Here is a 25,205-nt window from a genome sequence, read left to right as displayed (position 1 = left end):
GGGAAAATACCCCAATTTCTGACACATGGATGTTCTTTTACCAGCTATTACAGTATTGCTGAAGCTTCTAGGGAAAGCTTGATACCAGCTTTGGAAAGGCAGTTCTACAATTCCTTTTCAGATAGACAATGGGTCATCGCTCTATTTCAAACTGCTTAGGACTCAACTGATATAGAAAAGATCAGGAGCATATGCATGCACAGGCACTACCTCAGTGGATACCAGTAGGAGAAAAAAATCCCTGGCTTCACTACACTTGGCTCACATGGAATGGGCATGTGCAATCACTTGGTCTTGGTCTACACTAGGGTGTCATTTCAAAATAACAGGTTGGTTATTTCAAAATAATAACTCCAGCTTGTCATAAGGAATAAACACTTCTTTCTAAATTGTTATTTTGGGAGTTATTTTGAAATAACTTATTTGCCCTTGAAGAGCAACAGTTATAAAAAAAGAGTTAGTTACTCGTTCTATATCTCATTCTACTGAAATATATAAAAAAAAAACCCTCATCATCCCATCATTTGTTCATATTCATCTCCTGTTGAAGTTTTTGGGCACTGTATGTATGCATACCTCACAAGAAAATCTACTGCTACTATAATGCAAAAGCACCTTAACAACATTGTTCACTTTGAAATGTTGGGATTTGGCAATTCTGAAGAATGAGTTAGACTAGAATCCAATAGATTCACTCTTAACAGGATTAGGTCTACAGTGCTAAGGAGGGCAAAAGTAGTTAGTTATTTTTATCTATAAATTAAGATGATAGGATTTGGCACACATAAAAGTAAAAGTGCTTTGAAATTGGTTCCATTTTTTGCCAGAACCATAGTAATAAATATTTTAAATTGTATTTTAACATGACATTCTTAGAGAACCAAAAACCTAAACACAGTAATTTTATCACTTTTATTGCATATTAGGACACAAGTAAAAAGATCCTTCCCAGTAGTTTTTTCCTCCACCCTCATAGCTGCAGGAATGGGACATTTGACCTTGTTTAACTGTATTAACACTCATGTTTAGCTCTTTTATATCTTCAGGGTGCTCAGTGAAATACTACATCTTCTTACCGTGAACTATAATTCAGCTTAAATCTTGAATTCATCTATTTGAAATTAAATGAAAGTGAATGATCAATTATCTAAATGTGGTGTTTCCTGGTTATTCTTTTCACCAGGATTCCTCACTTTCCCCTGTCAGAAATAGTGAGAGAGAGCTTTATTTGCTTAAACAAGTCATGGAAGCAGAAGAAAAGTTGAAAGTAGCACATGATTCAGTTCAGCAGCTAAAAGACACATTTTCACAGAAAGAGAAGGAAATGGAGAATAAGATGGTTGAAATGAAAATGCAACATGATAAAGAGCTTTTTCAGTTGAGTCAAGAAAACTATGTACTTCAGACCAAGGTACTGCACTTTATCTTCCACCATCAACAAAGAGAAAGTTTTGTTTAAACTTGCCTCTGAAAGCATCACTCAGTATTTCTTAGTTTAGTCATTACTACTCTGTACCAGTCAATGAAAAATAAAGGGTGAGGATTATGAAAGATGCCCTCATACTGTCGCTGTTCCATCTGAAACCAATCATAAGTAAACTGAGTTATGCTGCTATCTCACTCCCTGCTTTGCTGCTTAGGGTTTATCTGTCTAATTCCTCTCTGGGTACATGTACTCTGCATGTTTCTTTTGACAGAGTACATATCGTACATATCTGCATAGTTCCTAGTAACAAGGTCAGCACACCCACCTCTCACAAGCACTTCCCTTTTATTTGGTGTGTCTGCGTTCTTTACAACAATCTAGCCCTGGGCCTGGGACTATATCCCAGGGATTTCTCCTTGAAGACATTATCTTCTTGTGGCCCTTCCTGGACTTAGTCACTTCTCTGTCCCAGCAGCCAACCAGGAGCAACTTTATTGCTCCCTCAGGCCTTGTTAGCAAACTCTTTGGCTTAGTCCTAGCAGCCAGCTAGGAACATCTCTTGCTCCCCCATGGTACCTGTTTTTGGCTCAGTCCTAGCAGCCTCTCACTCTCCCAGTCCCTGCCAGTAGACTTAGCTGTCTGTAGTCCTATTGCTCTTCCACCCATACATGCAAACCTTTTTTCTCCATTGCCAAGCAACAACTAACTGCTTTGCTGTTCTGCAGCTCCTTTTTTATGGTCCTCATGGCCCCTGATTGGCTGTTTCACAAACTCCTCTACATGGTTGCTTCCTTGCAACCACTCTAAACCACATGGAGGACCCCACCACTGCTACTTTCATTCAGTGTGGCAGAATCCATCACGTTCCCCTAGCATGAATATAAATAGCAAGGTGGCTGATGAGGCATGGCTTAGACAAAGACATCTGAAGAATGTGTGTCTGTATCTGAGTATATACTCTTCCCCCTCTTTTGGCCTGAGCAGTGTCTGCCTATCTACGCTTATTTTTGGAGGTCTAGTTTCCCATTGTCTCCTTCCTGCTGGAGCTTTTCAGCTCTTCAGGAAAAGACTTGCCCAGCCAGGAAGAACTCTGCCAGTGGAGATACTGTGGGTAAAGACTGTGCCAGCTGTCTGCTGCTGGAATCCTTTTCTGCACAAGGAAAAGCTCTGACAGCAGAGGCAGCTGGGAAAAGCTCAGAGTCTTTCCTTGTCTCAGAAAAAGACTGGCAATGGGGAAAGGCTACTGTGGGGGAAAGGAGTGGGGAAAAAGCACAGCCTCTACTCCTCCGTTTCTTCCCCTCCATCAGTTACATCTCGCTGCACTTACAGGCCCTGGCAGCAGGACGCTGCTGAAGCCTCTCTCTGCTATCTCGCCTCTGCAGAACATGTCACTGATATGAATAGCTACATGCTGCAATATGCTTTTAACTACAGCATGTAGCCATATGTATTCTATATGCCACCACCAGTGTATACATAGATTATACAATGAGGAGTCCTGTGGCGCCTTATAGAATAACATTTATTTGGGCATAAGCTTCATTTAAAGTGTTTTTTACTCACGAAAGCTTATGCCCAAATTAATCAGTTAAACTATAAGGTGCCACAGGACTTCTCATTGTTTTTTCAGATATAGACTAACACAGCTACCCCTCTGAGACTTTACATAATCTATGTTACATTTTTAAGAGCAGCATGTTAGCTAGCATTAAACTCTTCCAATGATAAATCCTTACACTATAACTAAACTAATGCTTAATATAATGTGAGTTGATGGTAAAATAAAAGCAGAAATATATTTGCTTTCTACAAAACTACACTTAACACTTGGCTCTCAAGGAAAATTACCACCAGAACTTTACCAGTTCACATATACTGCTATAATTATATAGTGTGAACGCTCTTACTCAGTCTAGAATAAGAGTGTCCACGTAGGGAGTTATGCTGTATAGTTGTGTAGTTTTGCTGGTAAGTTTCTCTATGTGTAGACAAAGCCTTAAACTGGTCAGGACCTGTTGCACATGTTACTACAGCTTTGCAGATGCTTTACTTTTTCGGATAATGCTTCCATGTAGACCCAAATATTTTTGAAAGCTCAGAATACTCTTTTTTTCATGTATTTTATATAAAAAGGACAATAGATGCCATTGTATTTTATATAAAAAGGACAGAGATCTCTGGAGAAAGCTTTGCACTAACAGTTTTATTGACATTTTGTGTGCTTTGTATATTTTGAAAGGTAAATAGTATGGAAGAGCTGAGCAAAGAAAAGAAATGGCTTCACCTTGAGACAACAGATGCTGTCAGTGAAGAAAAGTTAAAGCAAATCCAAAAGGAAATTCAAGAACAAGAGAACCTTCTTCAGGGTTATCAACAGGTAAAGTAATATTTTAATGTGATAGTATAGACTCTGGTTAGCTATAAAAACAAAGATCAGATAAACTTATTTTTTGTTTTTTGTAACATTAGGGTGGGATTTTCTGAAGTACCTAAAGAAGTTATGCTCCCACCTGCCATGGTCATTGTATCCACAGTTGAAGTGAAGTGCTCCTGCATTCTTCCACATACACATGTGTTTAACTTAAAAACACTTACTTGAATTGTTACCAAATAAAACTTTCTGGAGTTTCCTTTACTCCTTCAAAGTTTCAAAAGTTGTCTTCCTTGCCCTTTTGTAAATGGAAAGGCTATGAATGATCTAACTGACTCTTCTGAGAATGGAAGATAACTTTTTCTAAAAAGCAGTAGAGGTTTAGGTCCGAAGGGCATGAATAAAATACACACATTTCAAAAAAGCTTATACCTTTCTTATTGGAGTAAGTTCTTCCCAAGTTAAATAATGTTCTCCTGCATTAAAAGAATATGACCTGTGAACTGAAAACTTTAATGGATAAAATACAGTTTGGCCAATAAAGTTTCAGAAAATCTTTCCCCAAAACGTGGATAGATAGTTTTTTTCCAAGAAAAACTTTTCATTCAGATAAGGTTGGCTCTGCTAGCATGCATCTGCATCATCTCTTCATCATCTTCTCAGACGTTCAACATTTTTTTTTTGACTGCACTAATAAAAAAGTATGATCAGGGATTATGACTCAATGGTTAAAATTAATCATAATGAATAGCATAATTAATTATGCTGTTAATAAAATCCCATTTTAAAAAATATTTTGGATATTTTCTACATTTTCAAATATACTGATTTCAATTATGACACAATATAAATTGTACAGTACTCACTTTATACTTTTTACAAATATTTGCACTATAAAACCAAAAGAAATAGTATTTTTCAGTTCACCTCATACAAGTACTATAAAGTTGAACATGCAAATATAGATTTATATACCAGAAAAAAGCAATGTAAAACTTTAGAGCCTACAAATGTACTCAGTCCTACTTTTTGTTCGGACAATCATTCAAACTAGTGTGTTTAGTTTTGCAGGAGATAATGCTGCCTGCTTCTTGTTCACAGTGTCACCTGAAAGTGAGAAGAGGTATTCACATGGCACTGTTGTAGCTGGCATTGCAAGATATTTTCATTCTGAAGGATGTTAAGTATCGTGTAATGACTAATCAAATAGTCTGCATTTTTGCATTGACTATTTGATTAGTCTATAGATTGGCGCTGCCCCTTGCAGTGTTTCAAAGCGGCAGCACCTCATGGAGTCCCCAGATGATCCTGGGCTCTATGCAGTGCGGCCCCTTTGAAATGCCTCCCTTCCTCCTCCCCTGCTGCCTGATAGAGGCAGAAAGGCAGCAATGTGGCGGAAGGGTGGGGAAGTGACTAGTCCTTAACATCTCTATTCTGGATGTGCTAAAGATTCATATTCCCTTCATACTTCAACCACTATTACATATGTCCATGCTGATGATGGGATCTGCTTGATAACAATCCAAAGCAGAGCAGACCGACACACATTCATTTTCATTATCTGAGTCAGATGCTACTTATCAGAAGGTTTTATTTGAATTTGCTTCTTATTAATCTTATAGGAATGCTCAGTACTATAAAACTTAAATGTATTTTAAATTTAGGTTAGAATCTGTATTTGATATTCAGATGTGATCAAAAAACAAATTGTTATAAATATCAAGGTCTTAGGCAAATATTTATGTTGGATATGTGTATTTAGTGATTACAATTATGAAACCTATTATTATTATTATTATTATTATTATTATTATTATTATTATTATTAATTTGTATAAATTACCGTCCTTTATACTTAGTCTCTATTCTAAGAGTAAAGTAATAGAGTATTTGCTTTATGAAATCTTAGTATTAAGAATGTGGTGGGAATAAAGTACTCATGTAAATTACAATCAAAATGTTGTTGATGCAGATCAAATTATAGTAAACAAATGTGGGATAAGTTTTTGTCTTTTTTGTCGTAGGAAAATGAAAGGTTATACAAGCAAATGAAAGCATTACAGTTACAAAACAAGAAAAACGAAGAAAGGATGTTTAAGGAAAATCAACATTTGACATCTGAATTAGTATCCTTAAGGTGAGTGTGTTTAAATTTCTAACTTGATATGTAAAGTCAGAGTTAATTAGAGGGCTTATGTGTTAGTCTACATTAGTGGGTATAATATTATCTGCACTAGTATTTTGTGCACTAGCTGACCCATGTGGACCTTGCTGGTGTGCACTTAAAGTTCCCTACTGTGCTTTACCATAATACTGTCTGAAACGGGACTATATAAACATGCACTAGAGAAATTGTAGTGCACACCAGCTTCTGCATAGGCCAGTTAGTCTACACAAATCTGTCATGTACTGACTCACCATGTCTATAATCCTTCAGTAAATAGAACCATAAAAACAGAATGATCAAGTCTGTTGGATAGTCTGTTGTTCAATTTGTTTTATCATAGATGATGATAGGCGACTGGTGAGATCCTATTCCTTTGAAATTGGGAGGGATGGAAGAAGTGTCCAGATTTGGTTCTTAGTCTTCCCTTTTCCCTTGAAGACCTACTGAAATAAATAGGGCTTGTAGCTTAGACAGTTGTATTCTAAATCTCAAGATTCAAAGTTGGTTCATACACAGAATGGGCAACAGAATTAAATGAAAGCATGGGGCAGGGCATGCCTTTTGGTATTCTAATTTTATTTGCCACGTTAAAATGTGTTCCATCTCATAAGATGTCATTTACCCAGCAGCTCAAGTCACAGAAGGCCCCAGTACAGAGGAATCACTATGCTGAGGGATGAGTGACTGAGCAGTGGAATCTCTCTCTCTGTAAAACTGGGATCTGTATCATAGCAGCATAGAGGGTCAGCAATCATGAAAATGCTTATTTACAAATCTTTGCACAAGAGTACATGGGGAGTAGATTCTGTCCCCAGATTACATGGAGTTTTCCTACGCAAAGCTGACTTATTTGGAGTTTATGGGTCTGTCTATAGTGGCAAAAAACAAACAAACAATCAAACCATATATCACTCAGTCTCAAAACTGTGGTCCGCAGACTTGAGTTCATGTTGCAGTGCTACAGATAGCTATATAGATATTTCTGCTTCTGATGGAGCTCAGGCTCTGAAACCAGGGAGGAGGGTCTCAAAGGGGTAGACTTCAGAACCTGAGCTCCAACCCAGGTGGGAAGAGCTGCATGTTTTTATTTAGTATGAGCCCAAGTCTATAGACCCAGGGTATGTCTACAGTACAGCGTTATTTCGAAATAACGTGTCTACACACAAAATGCATTTTAAAATAGCATTTTTCTATTTTGAAATAGCACGTCCACACTGAGTGGACACTGAATCGCATTTAAGACTGGCCGAAACCAGGTCCGACAGGGCATCAGGTCAGGAGTTACTTTGTGTGGCTGCTGTGTAAGGCTATCTGAGGCCTCTGTTTAAAGGGGCCGCTCCTCCCCCCACCCCCCAACAGCCTTTTCCTGCTAGCTTGCCTACTTGAATGAGGGACAGCAAAGCATTTTCTCTCTGCGTGCTCTGGTTGCCCTCACTCGGGACATCACAGCACTCTGCAACATGGAGCCGGAGCCTCCCCTGGGCACTCTGATGCTTCTTGTGGACACGTTGCTACGAGCCTGGCTGTACTTTCTACAGGCTGCCATTTGGGAGGCCCATCAGGGGGCTGTCAGTATCCAGGAGGCCCTGCAGGAGAGCTTCCACCCTGAGGAGCACTAAGAGCCTTCCTGGTCTGCCCCACTGGGGGCTTGTGCCTCGTTCCTCCCTCACGTCTTTCCACTTACCCTCCCTAACCCCCCTTCCTGATGTCGAGTAAAATACATGTATTTTCATGAACATGAACTCTCTTTATTTAACAAAACTGGGGGAGGGGGGGGGGAGAGGGAATGAAACTCTGGTGAGACTGGGGAAAGGAGGCGGGAGAGGGGAGAAGAGAGGATGGAAGAGGGGCTGGGTAAACCTGGGAGGAGGGAGCTGGAAGGGGGGAAGCAAGGGGAAGAAGGGGGAGGGGATGCTCAGGGCTCAGGTTTGGGGGTCTCACCCGACCAACTTGATTTTCATGAAAACCTGCTCCTGAGTTCGCATGTGGCCTTTAGTGGCCAGGCTGGCAGCTATCCTGCCATAGACAGCCACGTTCCTCTATCTAGTGCAGAGATGATGGACGTTGGGGGCATCCCCCCCAAACCTTAATAAGGTCCATGATCTCCACTCTGGACCAGGAAGACGCCTGCCTTCTCCGGGCCCTGGCAGGCTCCTGGGAGCTGGTGGACTGCTCCTGGGGAGCGGTGGAGGGCTGGCTGCCAGTGGCTTGCTGGCTCATGTTTTGGAGCCACTGGGTCAGAGGCAGTGACTTCTGGCTCTGGGCTGGCAGGCTTGCAGCTGGCACAGGCACTGTGGCCAGAGTCAGCCCCTTTAAGCGCTCCGGAGAGGCCCCCTATTTCGATATAAGTGTCTACACAGCACTTATTTCTAAATAGCTGTTTCAAATTTGGCGTTATTCCTCGTAGAATGAGGTTTACCAAATTCGAAATAATGGCTCCGCTATTTCAAATTAATTTCAAAATAGCGATTTGGCTAATAGTAGGGGCTAGTAAAATTATTTCAAAATAACGGCTGTTATTTCGAAACAACTTTGCTATGTAGACATACCCCCCAGGCTCTGAGATTACATGACATACTTGTACAGGATTTGTTGCAATAGAGTAACAGTGGTAGCAACAGTGATACAAATTGTTGTCTTATGCAAAGCATCACAGTCATCAAACTAGTATTTGAAAATGGGTGGATTGGTTTCTGATATCCCAGGAGTAATTTCAGTCTTTGTGTTTTACCTGTTGATTTCAATGCTTATTCTTTTTTTTAATGATTTAAAAGAATTATTTGCCAGAATTTGTAAATATGATCCTTTCATGTGAAAACCTGTGAATATGTTAATGTAGCAGAAAGTTATATAAAATCACCAACTGCTTAGTGTTCTCTTTTGTCATTGTTACATTAGAGAACAGATGGATAAAAATAACTTCCCGTCACGTTTAGAGCAGGATTCTAAACCAACAAGAAACCAGAGCTTCACAGAACTTATTTCAGAACTTCGAGTAGCACAGGTAAGTGGATTTGGTGTTCCAGAAGTGTATGCTTCTTAAGGTATTAATCTCTTTGGGTATGTCTAGACTATGTGCCTCTGCCGACAGAGGCATGTAAAATAGGCTACCTGACATAGTCAATGAAGCGGGGATTTAAATATCCCCGGTTTCATTAAAATAAAAATGGCCGCCGTGCTGTGCTGGCTCAGTTGATCGTCGGCACAGCGCACAAGTCAAGTCGGATCAGTCAACAGGGGAAGCCTTTGTCGACTGCTCCCTTAAAAATCAGTCTTATTTTAATGCTTAAAAAATAGCATGACTGAATAATCAATTGAACGATGAAACTAGCTTCCAAAGAAGGAAATTCATTTCCTTCAGACATGCCTTTAGGTACTGTCATCGCTGTGAATACATCAGTGCTTATCTTGAAATGTTCTATGAGAATGTTGGCAGCCAGCAAGGTGGCATGCATACATTTACAGGTGTACATATAGCTGAAATACCAACAAAAAAGGCATATTAATCTTGGACTAATTTAGTGTAGGTTTTTTCAATTGGTTTCTAGATCATAGCTGGTTGGCAGATTCATAAGGGTGCCTCTACCAGTTCAGCATTTTGAACTGCTTCTGTATTCTGTAAGGGTATGTCTACACTTGCACCCTAGTTTGAATTCTTTGTGTGTAAATTAGAGATATCATCTTTGGCTGTCTAAGAAAGTAAAAAAAAGTTTTCCCTGAGGGTATGTCTACACTTGCACCCTAATTTGAACTAAGGATGCAAATATAGGCATTCAAAATAGTAAATGAAGCTGGGATTTAAATATCCCACGCTTCATTACCATAATCTCAGCTGCGCGCTGTTTCAGATCCCAGCTGATTCGAAACTGAAAGTGAACTCCAGGCCGCGTTAGTTCTAATCAACTCCCTTGGTAGCGCACTTTCACTTTTGAATCAGCTGAGTTCCGAAACCGCGCAGCTGAGATTACGCTAATGAAGCGCGGGTTATTTAAATCTCTAATTTACACACAAAGAATACCCTCTAGATTTTCCAGAATCCTATTATTCAGTCTTTTGCTTTATCCCTTCTTTGTCCACCAATAGAGCAGAGACCTCTAGCCAAAGGGAGGGGAGGGCATCATGCTGCTAAATAATTTCTGCAGCAGTACAAGAAGCTCTCTGTGGGCCTATTGTCATAGGAGTGGGACCATGACAGCAGAACTGGAGATGGCTCCCTGAACAGCTGCAGGACATCTATGGTCCTGACAGAGTGGAGTCAAGATGGCGTTCTCTGCTGTGTCCTGACATGACACTGTCTCTCTCACACCTGCAATAATCACGAAGTCAGAAGCAGCAGTGCAGGGAGATCAGAAGCAGCAGCAGTGAGGGAGTGAGCAAGGCTCTTACAGCAGAGCTGCAGAGAGCTCCCAGCACCGCTCTCTTGATTATCCAAACTCCCCATTATCTTTGTACTGAATCAGTATCCTGGAATAATGGCCGATCTCTCATTTTAAATATTCAGAAGTTGAGGCAGGAAGATTGAGTGTCTCAAAGCAATAGACCAAATAAATCTCTCTGTCAGATGGTCAAAGTTTAAAGCCACATTTCAAGCACCTGCCATATTGCAAGAAAGCCAGTAAATTGTAGAAAGACCCATTGTTGTGCTTAAAAGAAGCACCCGGAATCTTTTTCAGAGGGATAAGACAACACGCCACATTTATTGAACATACATAGATCAATCAATACTTTCATATGTATATGATACATTACACATTCATGCACTCTCTCACACACACACACACACACACACACATTCCGTTTTGTCGTTACTAATAGTTGTTCCCCCAGCTACACTGTCCAGGTGAGTTAGATGGGGAGGGGTGGAGCTGGGCTTCTGCCAATCCGGATCGATGCTCCCATGTTGACGAGACAAAAACCCAGGGTCCCTCTGCAAGATGCTTCATATTTATCCCTCTCATGCAGCCAGTTAGTCATCACCTCGCCTTTTTTAATGCTGCTTCAGAGAGGGTCCTTCCAAGGACAGACACTTGCTGCTTGACTCCCAGGCCGTCTATATGTCCAATCTTCTTTTCAATGAGCTCACTTTACAAGTCTTGTTGTCTTTGGATCTGGCTCCCAGCCCCTCTCCACCCTTGCAAATGCTGCTGGAGGTGCTCACCTCTCAAGGCTTCTCCATTCATTTCAACAGGACAATCAATGAAAGGGGAGAGATCTATTCTACTCCTAGAAAAAGACATTTTCCTATTCCAAAGGCCTATAATAAAAAGGGTTTAATACAAAGTTTCTATGGTCTAAGAAGCAAAGAGCTATATAAGATCTATCTATATAAAGACTTAGAAAGTTTCTCTTAATACAGAGTTATATGAGAATGATATATGGCTATATGGAAATGGTCTAGAGATTTATCCACACCATGTCCAGCCAACAAGTGTGCATAGATCTCACAAGGGGTACGTCTAGATTACATTCCTCTTTCGACAGAGGGATGTAAACTTCATAGGTTTACGGGATCTTTCAAAAAAACTGCCTTTTCAAAAGAACTGCATCTAGACCGCAGTTTTACTTTCGAAATAACACTTTTTCGAAAGAGTGCCATTAAGTGATTATGCAAATGAAGCATAGGAAATTCAAATCCTGGCTTCTTTTGCAATTTTGAAGTGCCTAATTTACATCCCTCTGTCAAGAGAGGGATGTAATCTAGACGTACCCAAGGAGATCTATGTATTTCTGAAAAATCATAGAACACTACAACTGGAAGGGACTTCAAGAGGTCATCAAGTCCAGTCCTCTGCCCTCATGGCAGGATCCAGTACTGTCTAGATCATCCTTGATAGATGTCTATCTAACCTGCTCTTAAATATCTCCAGAAATGGAGATTTCACAACCTCCTTAAACAACTTATTCCTGTGTTTAACCACCCTGACAGTTAGGAAGTTTTTCCTAATGTCCAACTTAAACCTCTCTTGCTGCAGTTTAAGCCCATTCCTTCTTGTCCTATCATCAAGAGTCCAAGGAGAACAATTTTTCTCCCTCCTCCTTGTGACACCCTTTTAGGTACTTGAAAACCACTATCATGTCCCCTCTCAGTCTTCTCTTTTCCAAACTAAACAAGCCTAATTTTTTCAGTCTTCCCTCATAGCTCATGTTCTCTAAACCTTTAATCATTCTTATTGCTGTTCTCTGGGGCTGTGTCTAGACTACATGCCTCTGTCGGCAGAGGCATGTAGATTAGACAGATCAGCAAAGGCAAATGAAGCCGCGATTTACATTTACATGGCTGTCGTGCTGAGCTGACAAACAGCTGATCAGCTGTTTGTCGGCTCGCGCGCTAGTCTGGACGTACCTCCTGTCGACATCAAAGCCCTTTGTCGGCAGCCCCGTTATTCCTCGTGGATTAGCTGTTTGTCGGCTCAGCGCGGCAGCCATGTAAATGTAAATGAAGCCGCGATCATTTAAATCGCGGCTTCATTTGCCTTTGCTGAACAAACAAATCTACATGCCTCTGCCGACAGAGGCATGTAGTTTAGACATACCCTGGATCTTCTCCAATTTCTCCACATCTTTCTTGAAATGTAGTCCCAGAACTGACACAATACTCCATTTGAGGCCTAACCAGCGCAGAGTAGAGTGGAAGAATGACTTCTTGTGTCTTGCTCACAACACTCCTGTTAATGCATCTCAGAATCATGTTTGCTTTTTTTGCAACAGCGTCATACTGTTGACTCATGCTTAGCTGTGGTCCACTATGACCCCTAGATCCCTTTCTGCAGTACTCCTTCTTAGACAGTTGCTTCCCATTTTGTATGTGTGAAATACTTTGCATTTGTCCTTCTTAAATTTCATCCTATTTACCTCAGACCATTTCTCTAGTTTGTCCAGATCATTTTAAATGATGACCCTATCCTCCAAAGCACTTGCAATCCCGTCCAGCTTTGTATCATCTGCAAACTTAATAAGCGTACTCTGTATGTCAATATCTAAATCGTTGATGAAGATATTGAACAGAACTGGTTCCAAAACAGACCCCTGCAGAGTCCCACTTGTTATGCCCTCCAGCAGGATTGTGAATGCTTAATAACTACTCTCTGAGAACTTTTATCCAGCCAGTTATGCACCCATCTAAGCCCCATCTAAGCAGTATTTGCCTAATTTATTGATAAGAAGATCATGCAAGACCATATCAAATGCCTTACTAAAGTTTAGGTATGCCACATCCACCGCTTCTCCCTCATCCACAAGACTCGTTATCCTATCAAAGAAATCTATCAGTTTGGTTTGACATGTTTTGTTCTTTACAAATCCATGCTGGCTGATACCTATCTCTTTATTATCTTCAAGGTGTTTGCAGATAAATTCCTTAATTACTTGCTCCATTAGCTTCCCTGGCACAAAAGTGAAACTAACTAGTCTGTAGTTTCCTGGGTGGTTCTTATTTCCCTTTTTACAGATGGGCACAAGATTTTCCTTTTTCCAGTCTTCTGTAATCTCTCCTGTCTTCCATGATTTTTCAGAAATAGTAGCTGAAGGCTCAGATACCTCCTCTATCAGCTCTTTGAGTATTTGTGAATTAATCCTTCTCATTCATTTCCCATGGGCTTTGGAAAGCAGGAGACACAGAATCAAATTGTTTGTCTGAAGAGTCTCCAGGAAGACATAGCTGCATAAGGTTAAACGTTAGTGCTCACTGATGCAAATGAATTAAACTGAAGTTTGGGAATAGGTTTGTATTCTGGACATAAATGGACTCATAATTTTTGCCATTGTGCCTAGACTAAGAGTTATTTTCTTTAACTATGGTCTACTTACAAACTGAATCTGAATTGTTTGGATTCTAAAACTCATCTAATTATAGCCTTTGATGTTATAAGACCTCAGATTTAGCCTCTATTATATGACTAACTTCATATCTTCCTGCACTCTGTCGTAGAAGGGATAATATTCAACATATACAATCACATTGGCTGCTAAGGGACCAGTGCAGTAGCTGTGCTTCATCTTGTTATGATGGGAAAAACACCTGTTACTTTTAAAATATAAAATATATGTTGTCTTGGTTCATTTTTCCTTACATGTTTTCTGTGAAAATTAAGAAGGAAGAAACTAAATTGCTGGAAGAGATAAAACGGCTTAAACAAGACAAACAAGCTCTTGAAGTAGACTTGGGACAGATGAAGAAAGAGAGAGATTTGGCAAGATCCCAGATTGTTTCTACTTCAGGTGAAGTGCTCATTTGTGAGGCTGACATTCCAATTAATAATTGGATAATTGCTCTTTACTTATGTTTCACTAAATCTACTACATATTTGAGAGCATTTGTGCATCGGTCTGTGTGTCCTTCCATCCCGTTGTGAGTCAGTTTGTTCAGGAGCTTCTCCTAAATAGTAAGAGCTATGACCACCAAATGTGGTATGCAGCTTCTCTTATCATAACTTAAAGAAGGCCAGGGTGTGGTTATGCCAGGATAATGGAATGTACTTAGAATGTGATTGTTTCTCATCACGCAGAAAGGGAGGGATGTGATAGCAGGGACAGTTTTACTCACGAATGACCACAGGAAGGCAGCAAGCACAGGGGACAGTTATACCCCAGAATTTCCACAGGGGGATAGCAAGCATCCCAGCCCCAGAGAACAGTCACTGGCCAGCTGCACAGCTCCCATCCTGCCCTAGGAAGCAGCTGCCGGCCACCCTGTGTGGCCCCCGCCATCCTTGGTCCAGCCCTGAGGAGCAGCCGGCCAGCATGGCTTCTGCCTCCCTCAAGCCAGCCTCTGTGGACAAACAGGCATGTGGACTGTGCTACACCCAGGCTGGCCTTTGGGGAAAAGCAGGCAGGCTGTGCAGTTGCCCTGGGCTGGCCCTGGGGACCAGGCACTAGCCGCCTTCATTTCCTCCCCTGCACTTCCTACCCACTCTCTTGCGTGCATGCACGCACACTTCCCAGCCCCCTGTCCTAACTCCTATGCGCCCACCCCCTGCTCTGAGCTTGTCCTCTCCCCCTAAGCCTGATTCCTGCACCCTCTACCCATATCTTCAGCCTCCTGCCCTGACTCCAGCTCTCCCCCTCCCCCCCCCCCATACCCTTAGTCCCCTCACCTGTAGGACCTGAGCAACACTGGGTAAGTCTTCCAGTAAGTATATAAAATTTGTGTTACAGAATGGCTTACATAAATGTGATATAAAGGCTTTTTAAAGCTCTTATGTTTGAAAACAATTTGAGTCGCACATTTAAATTTAGTAATGGCAGAGTGCCTGCAATTTACCTTAGAATGATGCAGTATCTGTCTGATAGTTTTGTTGCAAATTTCTAAGTATATTAAATCAGCTTTTTTGTCTTGTAGGTGAAAAATCTTATGAGATAAAGATTATAGAAGAATCATACAAACAGGAAATCAGTGTTTTGAAAAAGAGACTGCAATGGTTTGCAGAAAATCAGGAGCTTTTGGATAGAGATGCAACTCGTCTTAAAGAGGCAAAAGAAGAAATTGAGAAATTGAAAATACAGGTGATCACAACAGTTTAAGGTTTATTTTGTGTATTAGTATTTATAGAAGTAGTGACCACAGAATACAACTTAATTCTTCAGGATATGTTATCTGTCATATCATTTATCAGGAAAGGGTTCAGAAAAGGGCAACTAAAATATTTAGGGGTTTGGAACGGGTCCCATATGAAGAGAGGTTAAAACGACTGGGACTTTTCAGTTTAGAAGAGAGGAGACTGAGGGGGGACAGGATAGAGGTATATAAAATCATGAGTGGTGTGGAGAGGGCGAATAAAGAAAAGTTATTTATTAGTTCCCATAATAGAAGAACTAGAGGACACCAAATGAAGTTAATGGGTAGCAGGTTTAAAACTAATAAAAGAAAGTTCTTCACACAGTGCATAGTCAACCTGTGGAACTCCTTGCCAGAGGAGACTGTGAAGGCTAGGACTATAACAGAGTTTAAAGAGAAGCTAGATAATTTCATCGAGGTTAGGTCCATAAAAGGCTATTAGCCAGGCAATAGAAATGGTGTCCCTGGCCTCTGTTTGTCAGAGGCTGGAGAAGGATGGCAGGAGACAAATCGCTTGATCATTTCCTTCGGCCCACCCTCTCTGGGGCAGCAGGTGCTGGCCACTTTCAGCAGACAGGCTACTGGGCTAGATGGACCTTTGGTCTGACCCAGTACGGCCGTTCTTATGTTCTTATCATATTCAAGATGCAGTACTGATATACATCAAAATCTTTTACTTAAATACTGAAGGTTTGATATCATGAATGCACATTCATAATGTGTGAAATGGAGGATGTAAATGTAGGAGAACTTAAATCTATTTTTATTTGCATTAATCACTTCATTGACATTTTTGGAAATAATTCTAAGTTGATAGTTCTTTAGAACATGGAAATCTATTGACTAAGACTACCAGATATCAGTTATGTTGTTACACTACCATTAAAAAAATACCATACTCTTACCACAAAGTATGGGTTATACATGCCTCAGAGGCTGAAAGAAATAGCTGTAGGAGATGTAAACTGGCTTCTCAATCATTCTCCAGCATCAAATGAAGCTATATTTTCTTGAAAGAAAAATAAATCTCTACCTGTAAGGTTGAAAATAAAACTTTTTAAGCCAATGCAGAGCCTGAAACAATAGCTGTGAGTGTGAACTGCCCCACTTAAGTCAAGGGTGTTAATTCAGACACAAGTGATACTATTTTCCCTGCTCATGAACACATGTAAAAAGCAGAGGAAGTATTATATTATGAACATTCCAAAGTAGGGGAGGAAGTTATAAATGATATGTAAACTAAGATTTAACAACACATGGTCGGTGGGGAAGAAGTGGTTTCATTTTCATCAAGGCAGTTCAATTTTTCAAATTTTAGTATATAGTATGATTGCTGTGTCATTTGGGTGAACAGTTTTGTTTATCAAAGGTTAAATTTACACTGAAGCAGTATTATTAGAGCTGTCAAGTGATTAAAGAATAATCATGATTAAAAAGATTAATTGTGATTAATTGCAGTGTTAAACAAAAACAGAATAACTTTTATTTAAATATTTTTTGTTTTCAACATTTTAAAATATATTGACTTCAGTTACATCCTAGAAAACAAAATATATGGTGCTTTATATTTATGTTTATTACAAATATTTGTATGTATTTTGTATTTTTTGCAAATATTTTGTATGTTTCAGTTCACTAGATACAAGTACTGTAGTGCAGTCTCTTTATCATGAAAGTTGAATTAACAAACGTAGAACTATTACAAAAACTGCATTCAAAAATAAAACAATGTAAAACTTTAGAGCCTACAAGTTCACTCACTCCTACTTCTTGTCTACTCAAGACGAACAATTTTGTTTACATTTCTATGAAATAATGCTTCCCACTTCTTGTTCATAATGTCACCTGAAAGTGAGGACAGACAATTGTGTGGCATTGTTATAGCCAACATCGGAAAGTGCTTACATGACAAATGTGCTAAAAATTTTTATTTCGCTTCATGCTTCAATCACGATTCCAGAGGATATGCATCCATGCTCATAATGGGTTCTGCTCAATAACGATCCAAAGCAGTGAAGGCCAACACATGTTAATTTTTATCATCTGAGTCAGATGCCATTGGCAGAAGGTTTAATTTTTTTTCCCTAGTGTTCAGCTTCTGTAGTTTCCACATCAGAGTGTTGCTCTTTTAAAACTTCTGAAAACATGCTCCATGTCTCATCCCACTAGGATTTTGGAAGGCATTTCAGACTCTTAAACTTTGGCTCAGTCGTTGCAGCTAGCTAGCTTCAGAAATCTCATATGGGTATCATCTTTGTTTTTTGTCAGATCTGCAGTGAGAGTGTTCTTAAAAGGAACACGTGCTGGGTTATCAGCCAAGACTGCTATAACATGAAATATGTGGCAGAATGTGGGTAATACACAGAGCAGGAGACATACTGTTCTCCTCCCAAGGAGCTGAATCTCAAATTTAATTAGCACATTATTTTTTTAATGAGCATCATCAGCATGGAAATATGTCCTCTGGAATGGTGACTGAAGCACAAAGGGTATACAAATATTTAACATATCTGGCTTATAAATACCTTGCAGTGCCTATTAGAAAAGTATCCTGCGAAGGCCTGTTCTCACTTTCAGGTAACATTGGAAATGAGAAACAGACGGCCTTAATTCCCACAAATGTAAACAAACTCGTTTCTTTGCTGGCTGAGCAAAAAGTAAGACTAAGTGGGCATAATTTTGTTTTTGAGTGCAGTTATGTAACTATGCATTTTTAAGTTACGCTTTCATGGTAATGAGCTTGCGCTACAATACTTGCGGTAAAATGAAAAATACTATTTCTTTTATCTTTTTTTACAGGTCAAATATTTGCAATAAAAATGATATAAAGTGGGCACTGTACATTTTGTATTCTGTGTTGTATTTGAAAATATAGAAGAATATCTAGAATATTAAATACATTTCGATTGGTATTCTGTTTATCAGTGTGATTAAAATGGCGATGAATCACAATTCATTTTTTTAGTTAATCGTGTGAGTTAACTGAACTTAATCAGCAGCCCTACTTATTATTACGTATGTTTTTAAAATAACATCCATCTGATAATAGGAATGTGCATTCATTTAACGGTTCTCTTTCTCTCTCTAGCAATACATTGCAGTATTCATATCAGTTCCAGATATTTGACTTGGAATCTTGATAGCCAGATTGTCCCTTGTGCTGGAGCCCTTGATGATGGGGAGAAAGTGGTTCATCAAGGAACTAGTTCTGGCTCTCTGAACCTCAGGGTCAGCCCAGCTTAGACATAATTTAAAGCTGCTCTTGGGCATCTCCAAATTGCATCACTAAATTCAAAGCTGTGAACTCTTAAGATGAGTTAAGGATAAAATTTGGAAGTGTGAAACATGATAGCTTAACCGTACCACCACCTCTCAATCTCACCCCATATCAAGAGAATGGGGGAGACAGAGGCTCAGGGCACAGATCTGGCAAAGATTTGCTCGCAGGGAGTTCCCTTCATAAGGGAATTCTCTGCGAGATCTCTGCAGCTGAATTAGTGTTTCTTTACCCCTATCTGACACAGAGGCCGTAGCCCAGCATAAAAATTTAATCCATAGACTTCTATCAGACAAACCAGACTGATAACTAGGATCATCTTCTGTACTAGTCCTGTTCAAATATGGAACTCTTTCATTATAGTTAATTTGAAATAATTATAAATATTTTCAGCAGTGCTAATGAAGTGAATCCATTGCATAAATGTTTTGTATTGTACCACTGAATATGATGAATAGGTTGATAATCTCAGAACCGAAGCTGGGAATCAGTCTGTGCAACAGAAGAAACGCATCAAGGACAGAGCAGCAGATGCAAAAAGAATTCAAGATCTTGAGCGACAAGTATGTAATAATATTACTTTTCTTGGTGTTTGTTTGTTAATAGTAAAAATGTAATAAATGCTAATTGCTGTTGAGAGATCTTGGCAGAAATATCAAGATATTGGAAAAGTCCCATGATAAATTAAACATTTTTGTCCTTATGGAACTGTCTTATCTTTAAATTACAAATACTAGTTATTTTATGAGAGAGTGTTCTCATGGGTCACACCCCAACACTGATAGTATTTCAGGCAGCAGCTTACTTTATCAGTACCCTTGTGAATTCTTATTACCATGTGTAAAGATTTTGTTTTAATATTTTTTTCCCTTGTATCAAGGATGAATGTTCTGGGGCCTACAGTGAAATAATAATGTCTGTTTTTGCTAGGAGAGTGATTTGGATATTGTGTGACTAATACCGAAATCACTGTAGCATCAAATATTAGTTGATGAATAGGATGGGAGGGAAAAGGAAAAAGAGCCCAGAAAACCATGCATATTTTATATTTTATATGGCCCTAAAATTGTAAAGCATCAAAAACTGAATGAAGAGTCCATTGATATAGTATCCTTCATCTAAAATAATCTGAGTAAAAGAATATGGGCATGTTAGGAAAAGACTCAATTCAAACTACAAAACCCACAATGCAGCCAATGAGTCTGTTTTAATATTTCAAAACCTAAAATAAATCACTGTTCTTGCAGGCAAAGGAGGAGGGTAGGGCAGTCATGCATGCATGCACATGTGCCTCTATAACTTTTTAAAATTTCAGTAAAACCCTTGTATCCTCTTTTACAAATCTTCCCCAGCAAATTGCCACCTTAAGCTTTTTTAAATGAACGGTAATCAAGTAGGAAATAAGAGATTTTTCATTCAGAAGTCAGGAAACTGCTTTTTTATATGGTCACTGTCTGACTCTTGACCATTGAAATTGTAATATGTTTTTGTAATGAATATTATCCTATAGTATATTTCTCTTGATACAAATGTAGAGGGTTGAATGTACACTGGTGGTAATAATAATAAGAATAATCATCACATAAAGAAATCTGTTGTGTGTTTTCCTTCAAATGCTTTTCTGTTTCTCTGTATACATTTTATTGATGGTGTACATGCAACTAGTGTCCTGCATTGTCTGCTGGCAGCCACTCCTGGACCTTGAGTGTCCACATGCCATCAGTCAAAGGCATAAAGAGTAGGACAGAGCGCAACTTTGGCTTTTCCTTCTCTGGTTACAATTTAGAGCTTGCTGTGTTCTTGAGGCCTCTTCTTATGTAAATAGTTATAGATAGATACTTAGTAATTAGTCATTACTGTTAGAGAGTAATGTATAGTATTTTATTTTATAGTTTGTATAGTATTTTATTTCATTTAGAAAGAAACTTGTTTATTTCTTTACCTCAGAGTTAGTAACTTATCCTGTCTCTTCAGTGCAGCATTAATTTAAGCCATGTCTGCCCTACTGCTTTTGTTGGTAAAACTTGTGACATAAGTTACACTGTCAGAAGTGCTGGTGTAGATAGCATTATTTTAGTGGGATAAGCTCTTTCCTCAACATAGCAACCTCTGCTTGTGGAGGTGGTTTTCTTATGTCAACACAAGGGTTCTCTTGTGCCAGCAGAGAGCAGTGACACATACAGTCTTACAGTGACGTAGCTCCATTGGCACAGCTGCGCCACAGTATGCTCTCTAACGTAGATGTGCCTTTAAGTTCCTACTTCAATTTTAACCTTTCCTATCCACACACAAAATACATTTACCTGCATTTGGTATTGCTTTAAACCTGATCTGTCTGGGGAATAGGCTAGAAGTGGCTCTCAAGCTTTCCAGACTACTGTTCCTGTAGCAGGATGCTGCAGGGCCCTCTTGAGTTCTGTCTCTGATGTGTCAATTAGGGATGTAAAATCTTTCTGAATTAGTTAACCAGTTAAATATCAAGTTTAACCAGCTAATTGATTAAACTGGAGTGGGCGGGCTTGAATCATCTTCTCCCTTCTGCCACAGGCTGGGGCTGCTCCAGCCCAGCTGCTTCCAACCCCATGCAGGGCTGCTGCTTCTGGCCCCCAGTCCACGCAGGGCTGCCCGGCGCCCAGCCTGTGTGGGCTGGGAACTAATAGCCCATGCAGAGGCCTTGTGGGGCTCAAACAGTCCTCCACCCATGGCAGGCTGCAGGTGGGGGCCGCCTCCTCCTCAGGTACCATTTAAGTGTTACCTGTTAAGCATCAACCAATAAGATTTAGGATGATGCTTGAGGTTTTCGTTGAGATTAAGGGTGATGCTTACCAGTTAACCAGTTATACGTTAACATCCTTAGTGTCGATAAAGTCAGTCGGAGACCCTGGGGTTCAGTAACTACTGGTGCCTTTGTTTAAAGGTTAATAGTTAAATCCAAAGCTTACAAAGGGATCTCACTAAATTCTGTGAATGGGCAACAAAATGATAGATGAAATTCTGTGCTGATAAATGGAAAGTGGTGCACATTGGAAAACATAATGCCAGCTATATCTATAAAATGATGGGGTCTAAATTAGTTGTTACCACTCAAGAAAGATCTCTGAGTCATTCTGGATCATTCTCTGAAAACATCTGTTCAATTTGCAGTGGCAGTCTAAAAAGCTAACAATCATCTTCTTCAATTAATGGTCCATAGTGTAATCCATTGTTGGTTATACACATGCACCATGTGTCTGGATATAGATATTTTGAAAGAAGTAGTGTCTATTGATCTGTTCATGGTTCTTTGTACCTTCTTGTGGGTTCAAAAAAGAATTGGTTAAGTTCATAGATGATATGGCTATAATAGCTATTTGCCAAGATGGTCAGGGATGCAAACCCATGCTTAGAATTCCCCTAAATTTCTGTCTGCAAGAAACTAGATGACATGGGATAATTCACTTAAAAATGTACTTTTCTGTTCGTTCCCTGTGAAGCAACTGTCACTGGTCATTGTCAGAAGACAGGATACTTGAGCAAGATGGACCATGGCTCTGTTCTACTACAGCCATTCTTAGTGTCAGTGAACACCATATCTTTTATCAAATTGCTATTGAACAAGTTGTTGTTGATTTCTTTGATAGATTAAAGAAATGGAAACTATTATAAGAAGAAGGCATCCAAATTCTTTACCTGCTTTGATATATGCTGCAGCAGCGGCATCTGAAGGAGGTGGTGACATTTCGGCTAAATCCAATACAGTTGATTTCCTGGAAAAAAGAATAAAAAAGTTAGAAACAGAACTTGAGGGTAAAGATGATGAAGCTAAAAAAAGTCTACGTGCTATGGAACAGCAGTTTCAAAAAATAAAGGTAACTAACTTAAGGCTATGAGTATCTGTTGAGTAGTAACCCATTCCACATATAGTGAAGAAAGTTTCTACTGAATGTAAGGATATCTGTTTCTAAAGCAGTAACATTGTAAATTGAGGGGAAAGATAAAATTTGGGGAGAAGAATATTGCCAAAGGTTCTGGGACCAGAAATGTTAAATCTTTGTACATTTAAAATATAGACATGTAAACATATTTTGAAACTGATAGAGGAGGAATTAAATTTGCAGGATGCATTGCTTTGGTCTTTATAATCTTTTCATAAATAGAGAAGGAGACATGATCCTACAGGATATGAAGAGGAGGTGCACTGAGCTGCACACACAAGCTAAATACATGTGCAGGCTGCAATGTCAGTCAACTTAACATGCAGAAAAGACTGCAATTTATAAGTCAGAGTCCATGTCTCCACCTTTTTCTTCATGGATGTCCAGGACACAGAATTGTTATGTGGGGAGTTTGCAGACTGAGGATTCCTATAGAAACTGACCTGGGCCCTGGTCTGTAGCGTGACAATTAAGTGCTAAGTTGCCATTGCCTGGGAATATTTATACTTCTGCCAAGGTCTTGGCACCAGATCTGAAATCCTGCATTGGAAAGTCCTGCAGGAATGGCAATAGGCTTTATTCCACAAGACCAGTTTGGTTGCTGCTTACCTAGTAGGGAAGGAGAACATGATCTTGGAAAGACTGATTCTACTGGTTGAGAGACTCCTTTTGAGTAAATCCTGGCATTTACCTGAATGAGAAATTACCAGTTTTCTGCTCATGATACTGGGAGAAGAAAATACATTGCTAACATTTGTCTTCTCTATCCAATTTTATTTCCTTGTGTTTCTGTCTAATAGTACCTCTGAAAAAGAATGTACTGACAGAACACAAGAGAGACCAGGGTTTAATGAACCTGATTATGCTATATAGACCCAGATGGAGAGAACATCTTTTTGTTGTGTTTGTACATTGTGGTCTACAGTGTGGTTTCCTAAACACTATGACATTGCAAATAATTAATAATCATTATAAAATGTTGAACTTCAAAGGATATGGAAGTGGGCAGTCCTATCACAAACCATTAATATTTGCAAAGTGGAAATTAGCAACAGTTGAAATGCTGTGTTTAACAAAACTGTGAAATGCTCTGAATTTCTTAGTGAGCCAACATACTCTTAATGTTAATCTAAGAATGGAATGTTAATTTGTTCAGACTGATAGCTGAGTTGAACAATCCAGTGCAATAATAGAATGAGAAACAATCATTTTCCTAATAATTGACTTTAGTTATTATTTATTCTCTTTATAATTGTTATAAGGTGCCCATCTGTCCTTACTAAGAATAGTTCCTTAGTTTGCTGATATACTGTGCTTTTTTGTTGCAGGCAGTCTTAATGAGTTATTACATCCCTGAGGCTGCTTTCTGAATTATCTAAATTAGTGTTCTAAATACTACTGGCTTTGTTATGTGTGATGTATTAAACATTTACTTGAGGCAGTTTATTACAAAATTTATACAAAAAAGAGGGAGTAATTGATGTGCAACTTTGTAAATTGCTCTTTTCCAGCTTCAGTATGAGCAAAGACTTATAGAGCTTGAAGAACTCCTTGCCTATAAATTGATGAATGAACCTCAAAAACTTCATGACAACAAAGCCAGTTTCACAGCAACTGAGCAAGAACTTCATAATGTAAAGGAAAACCACCAGATCGTAGTAAAAAATCTTCAAACAGAAATTGAAAATCTTAAAAATCAGAATTCCCAGATAGAATTCAAAAACTGTGAAAAAGACGATGAAGACTTACAAACAATAGAGTACCAAGTTGAACAAGCTCATGCGAAAGCTAGGTTGGTAAGACTAAATCAAGAATTGATCTCCAAAAGTAGAGAGATACAGGACCTAACAAAAACGGTAGAGAGACTTCAAAAAGAGAGGACTACGATGTTATCAAATCAGAATTCAAGTGAGAGAACGGACGATAAGGAAAAGTCTACCGAAATTTTGAAAATGGATATTTTAGCAACACGTAAAAGGAATGCCAGCACCAACAATCCCTTCCCAGACACTCTTGATGATAAAATATACCAGCCACATAATTTTGCTGATTCTCATATTTCAGAAGTTCTACAAGAAAATGCCAAGTTAAAAGATGAGCTAGAAAGACTGTCTCTAGAAATGAGCCAGCAACGAGTGAAGTCTCAAGCTGAAGTGGCTCATTCTGAAAGTAACACACGCAGGTAAAAGTCATTGCATGCATTTATTAAAACATAGTGGTCTTGGTGGGAGATCAGTAATAATATAGTATCTTTTGACAAATAGATCATATCTGTGAATCCAGCTCACGTTAATAATGACCTAAAAGCTGCTACCTTCTCATGCTACCATCTGATTTAGTGGTTTCTGTGTACATATCCATAGACAAATGTGTATGCCACCTAAATTGGCACTAATTGACATATTTTTGGTCATAGACAACAGGATAAGACAGATGTTTTTGAAAGAACCAGAATGATGTGTAGGAATCCCTTCCGAGAGTAGCTAAATGTGCTTCC

At 39.2% G+C, this 25,205-nt stretch overlaps 1 protein-coding gene across 12 annotated transcripts in view; it reads left to right on the top strand.

The window, feature by feature from the left end:
• CEP162 (centrosomal protein 162) overlaps positions 1 to 25,205 on the top strand; it is a 79,469-nt gene that overhangs the window by 34,741 nt on the left and 19,523 nt on the right. For 11 of the 12 annotated variants that reach the window (XM_075923826.1, XM_075923828.1, XM_075923825.1 and 8 more), the window contains 9 exons: positions 1,184 to 1,411; positions 3,666 to 3,803; positions 5,822 to 5,934; positions 8,863 to 8,968; positions 14,055 to 14,181; positions 15,302 to 15,465; positions 19,253 to 19,357; positions 22,415 to 22,642; positions 24,220 to 24,890. In XM_075923826.1, the coding sequence (XP_075779941.1) occupies positions 1,184 to 1,411; positions 3,666 to 3,803; positions 5,822 to 5,934; positions 8,863 to 8,968; positions 14,055 to 14,181; positions 15,302 to 15,465; positions 19,253 to 19,357; positions 22,415 to 22,642; positions 24,220 to 24,890 (1,880 nt within the window). The remainder of the gene's footprint in view (positions 1 to 1,183; positions 1,412 to 3,665; positions 3,804 to 5,821; positions 5,935 to 8,862; positions 8,969 to 14,054; positions 14,182 to 15,301; positions 15,466 to 19,252; positions 19,358 to 22,414; positions 22,643 to 24,219; positions 24,891 to 25,205) is intronic. The other variant, XM_075923831.1, reaches the window with a different exon arrangement.

The sequence above is a fragment of the Pelodiscus sinensis genome, chromosome 3 (genome assembly GCF_049634645.1).
Source record: "Pelodiscus sinensis isolate JC-2024 chromosome 3, ASM4963464v1, whole genome shotgun sequence".
Lineage (NCBI taxonomy): Eukaryota > Metazoa > Chordata > Testudines > Trionychidae > Pelodiscus > Pelodiscus sinensis.
The sequence above is the reverse complement of the archived record's forward strand: the minus strand, read 5'-3'. Positions and strand labels throughout refer to the sequence as shown.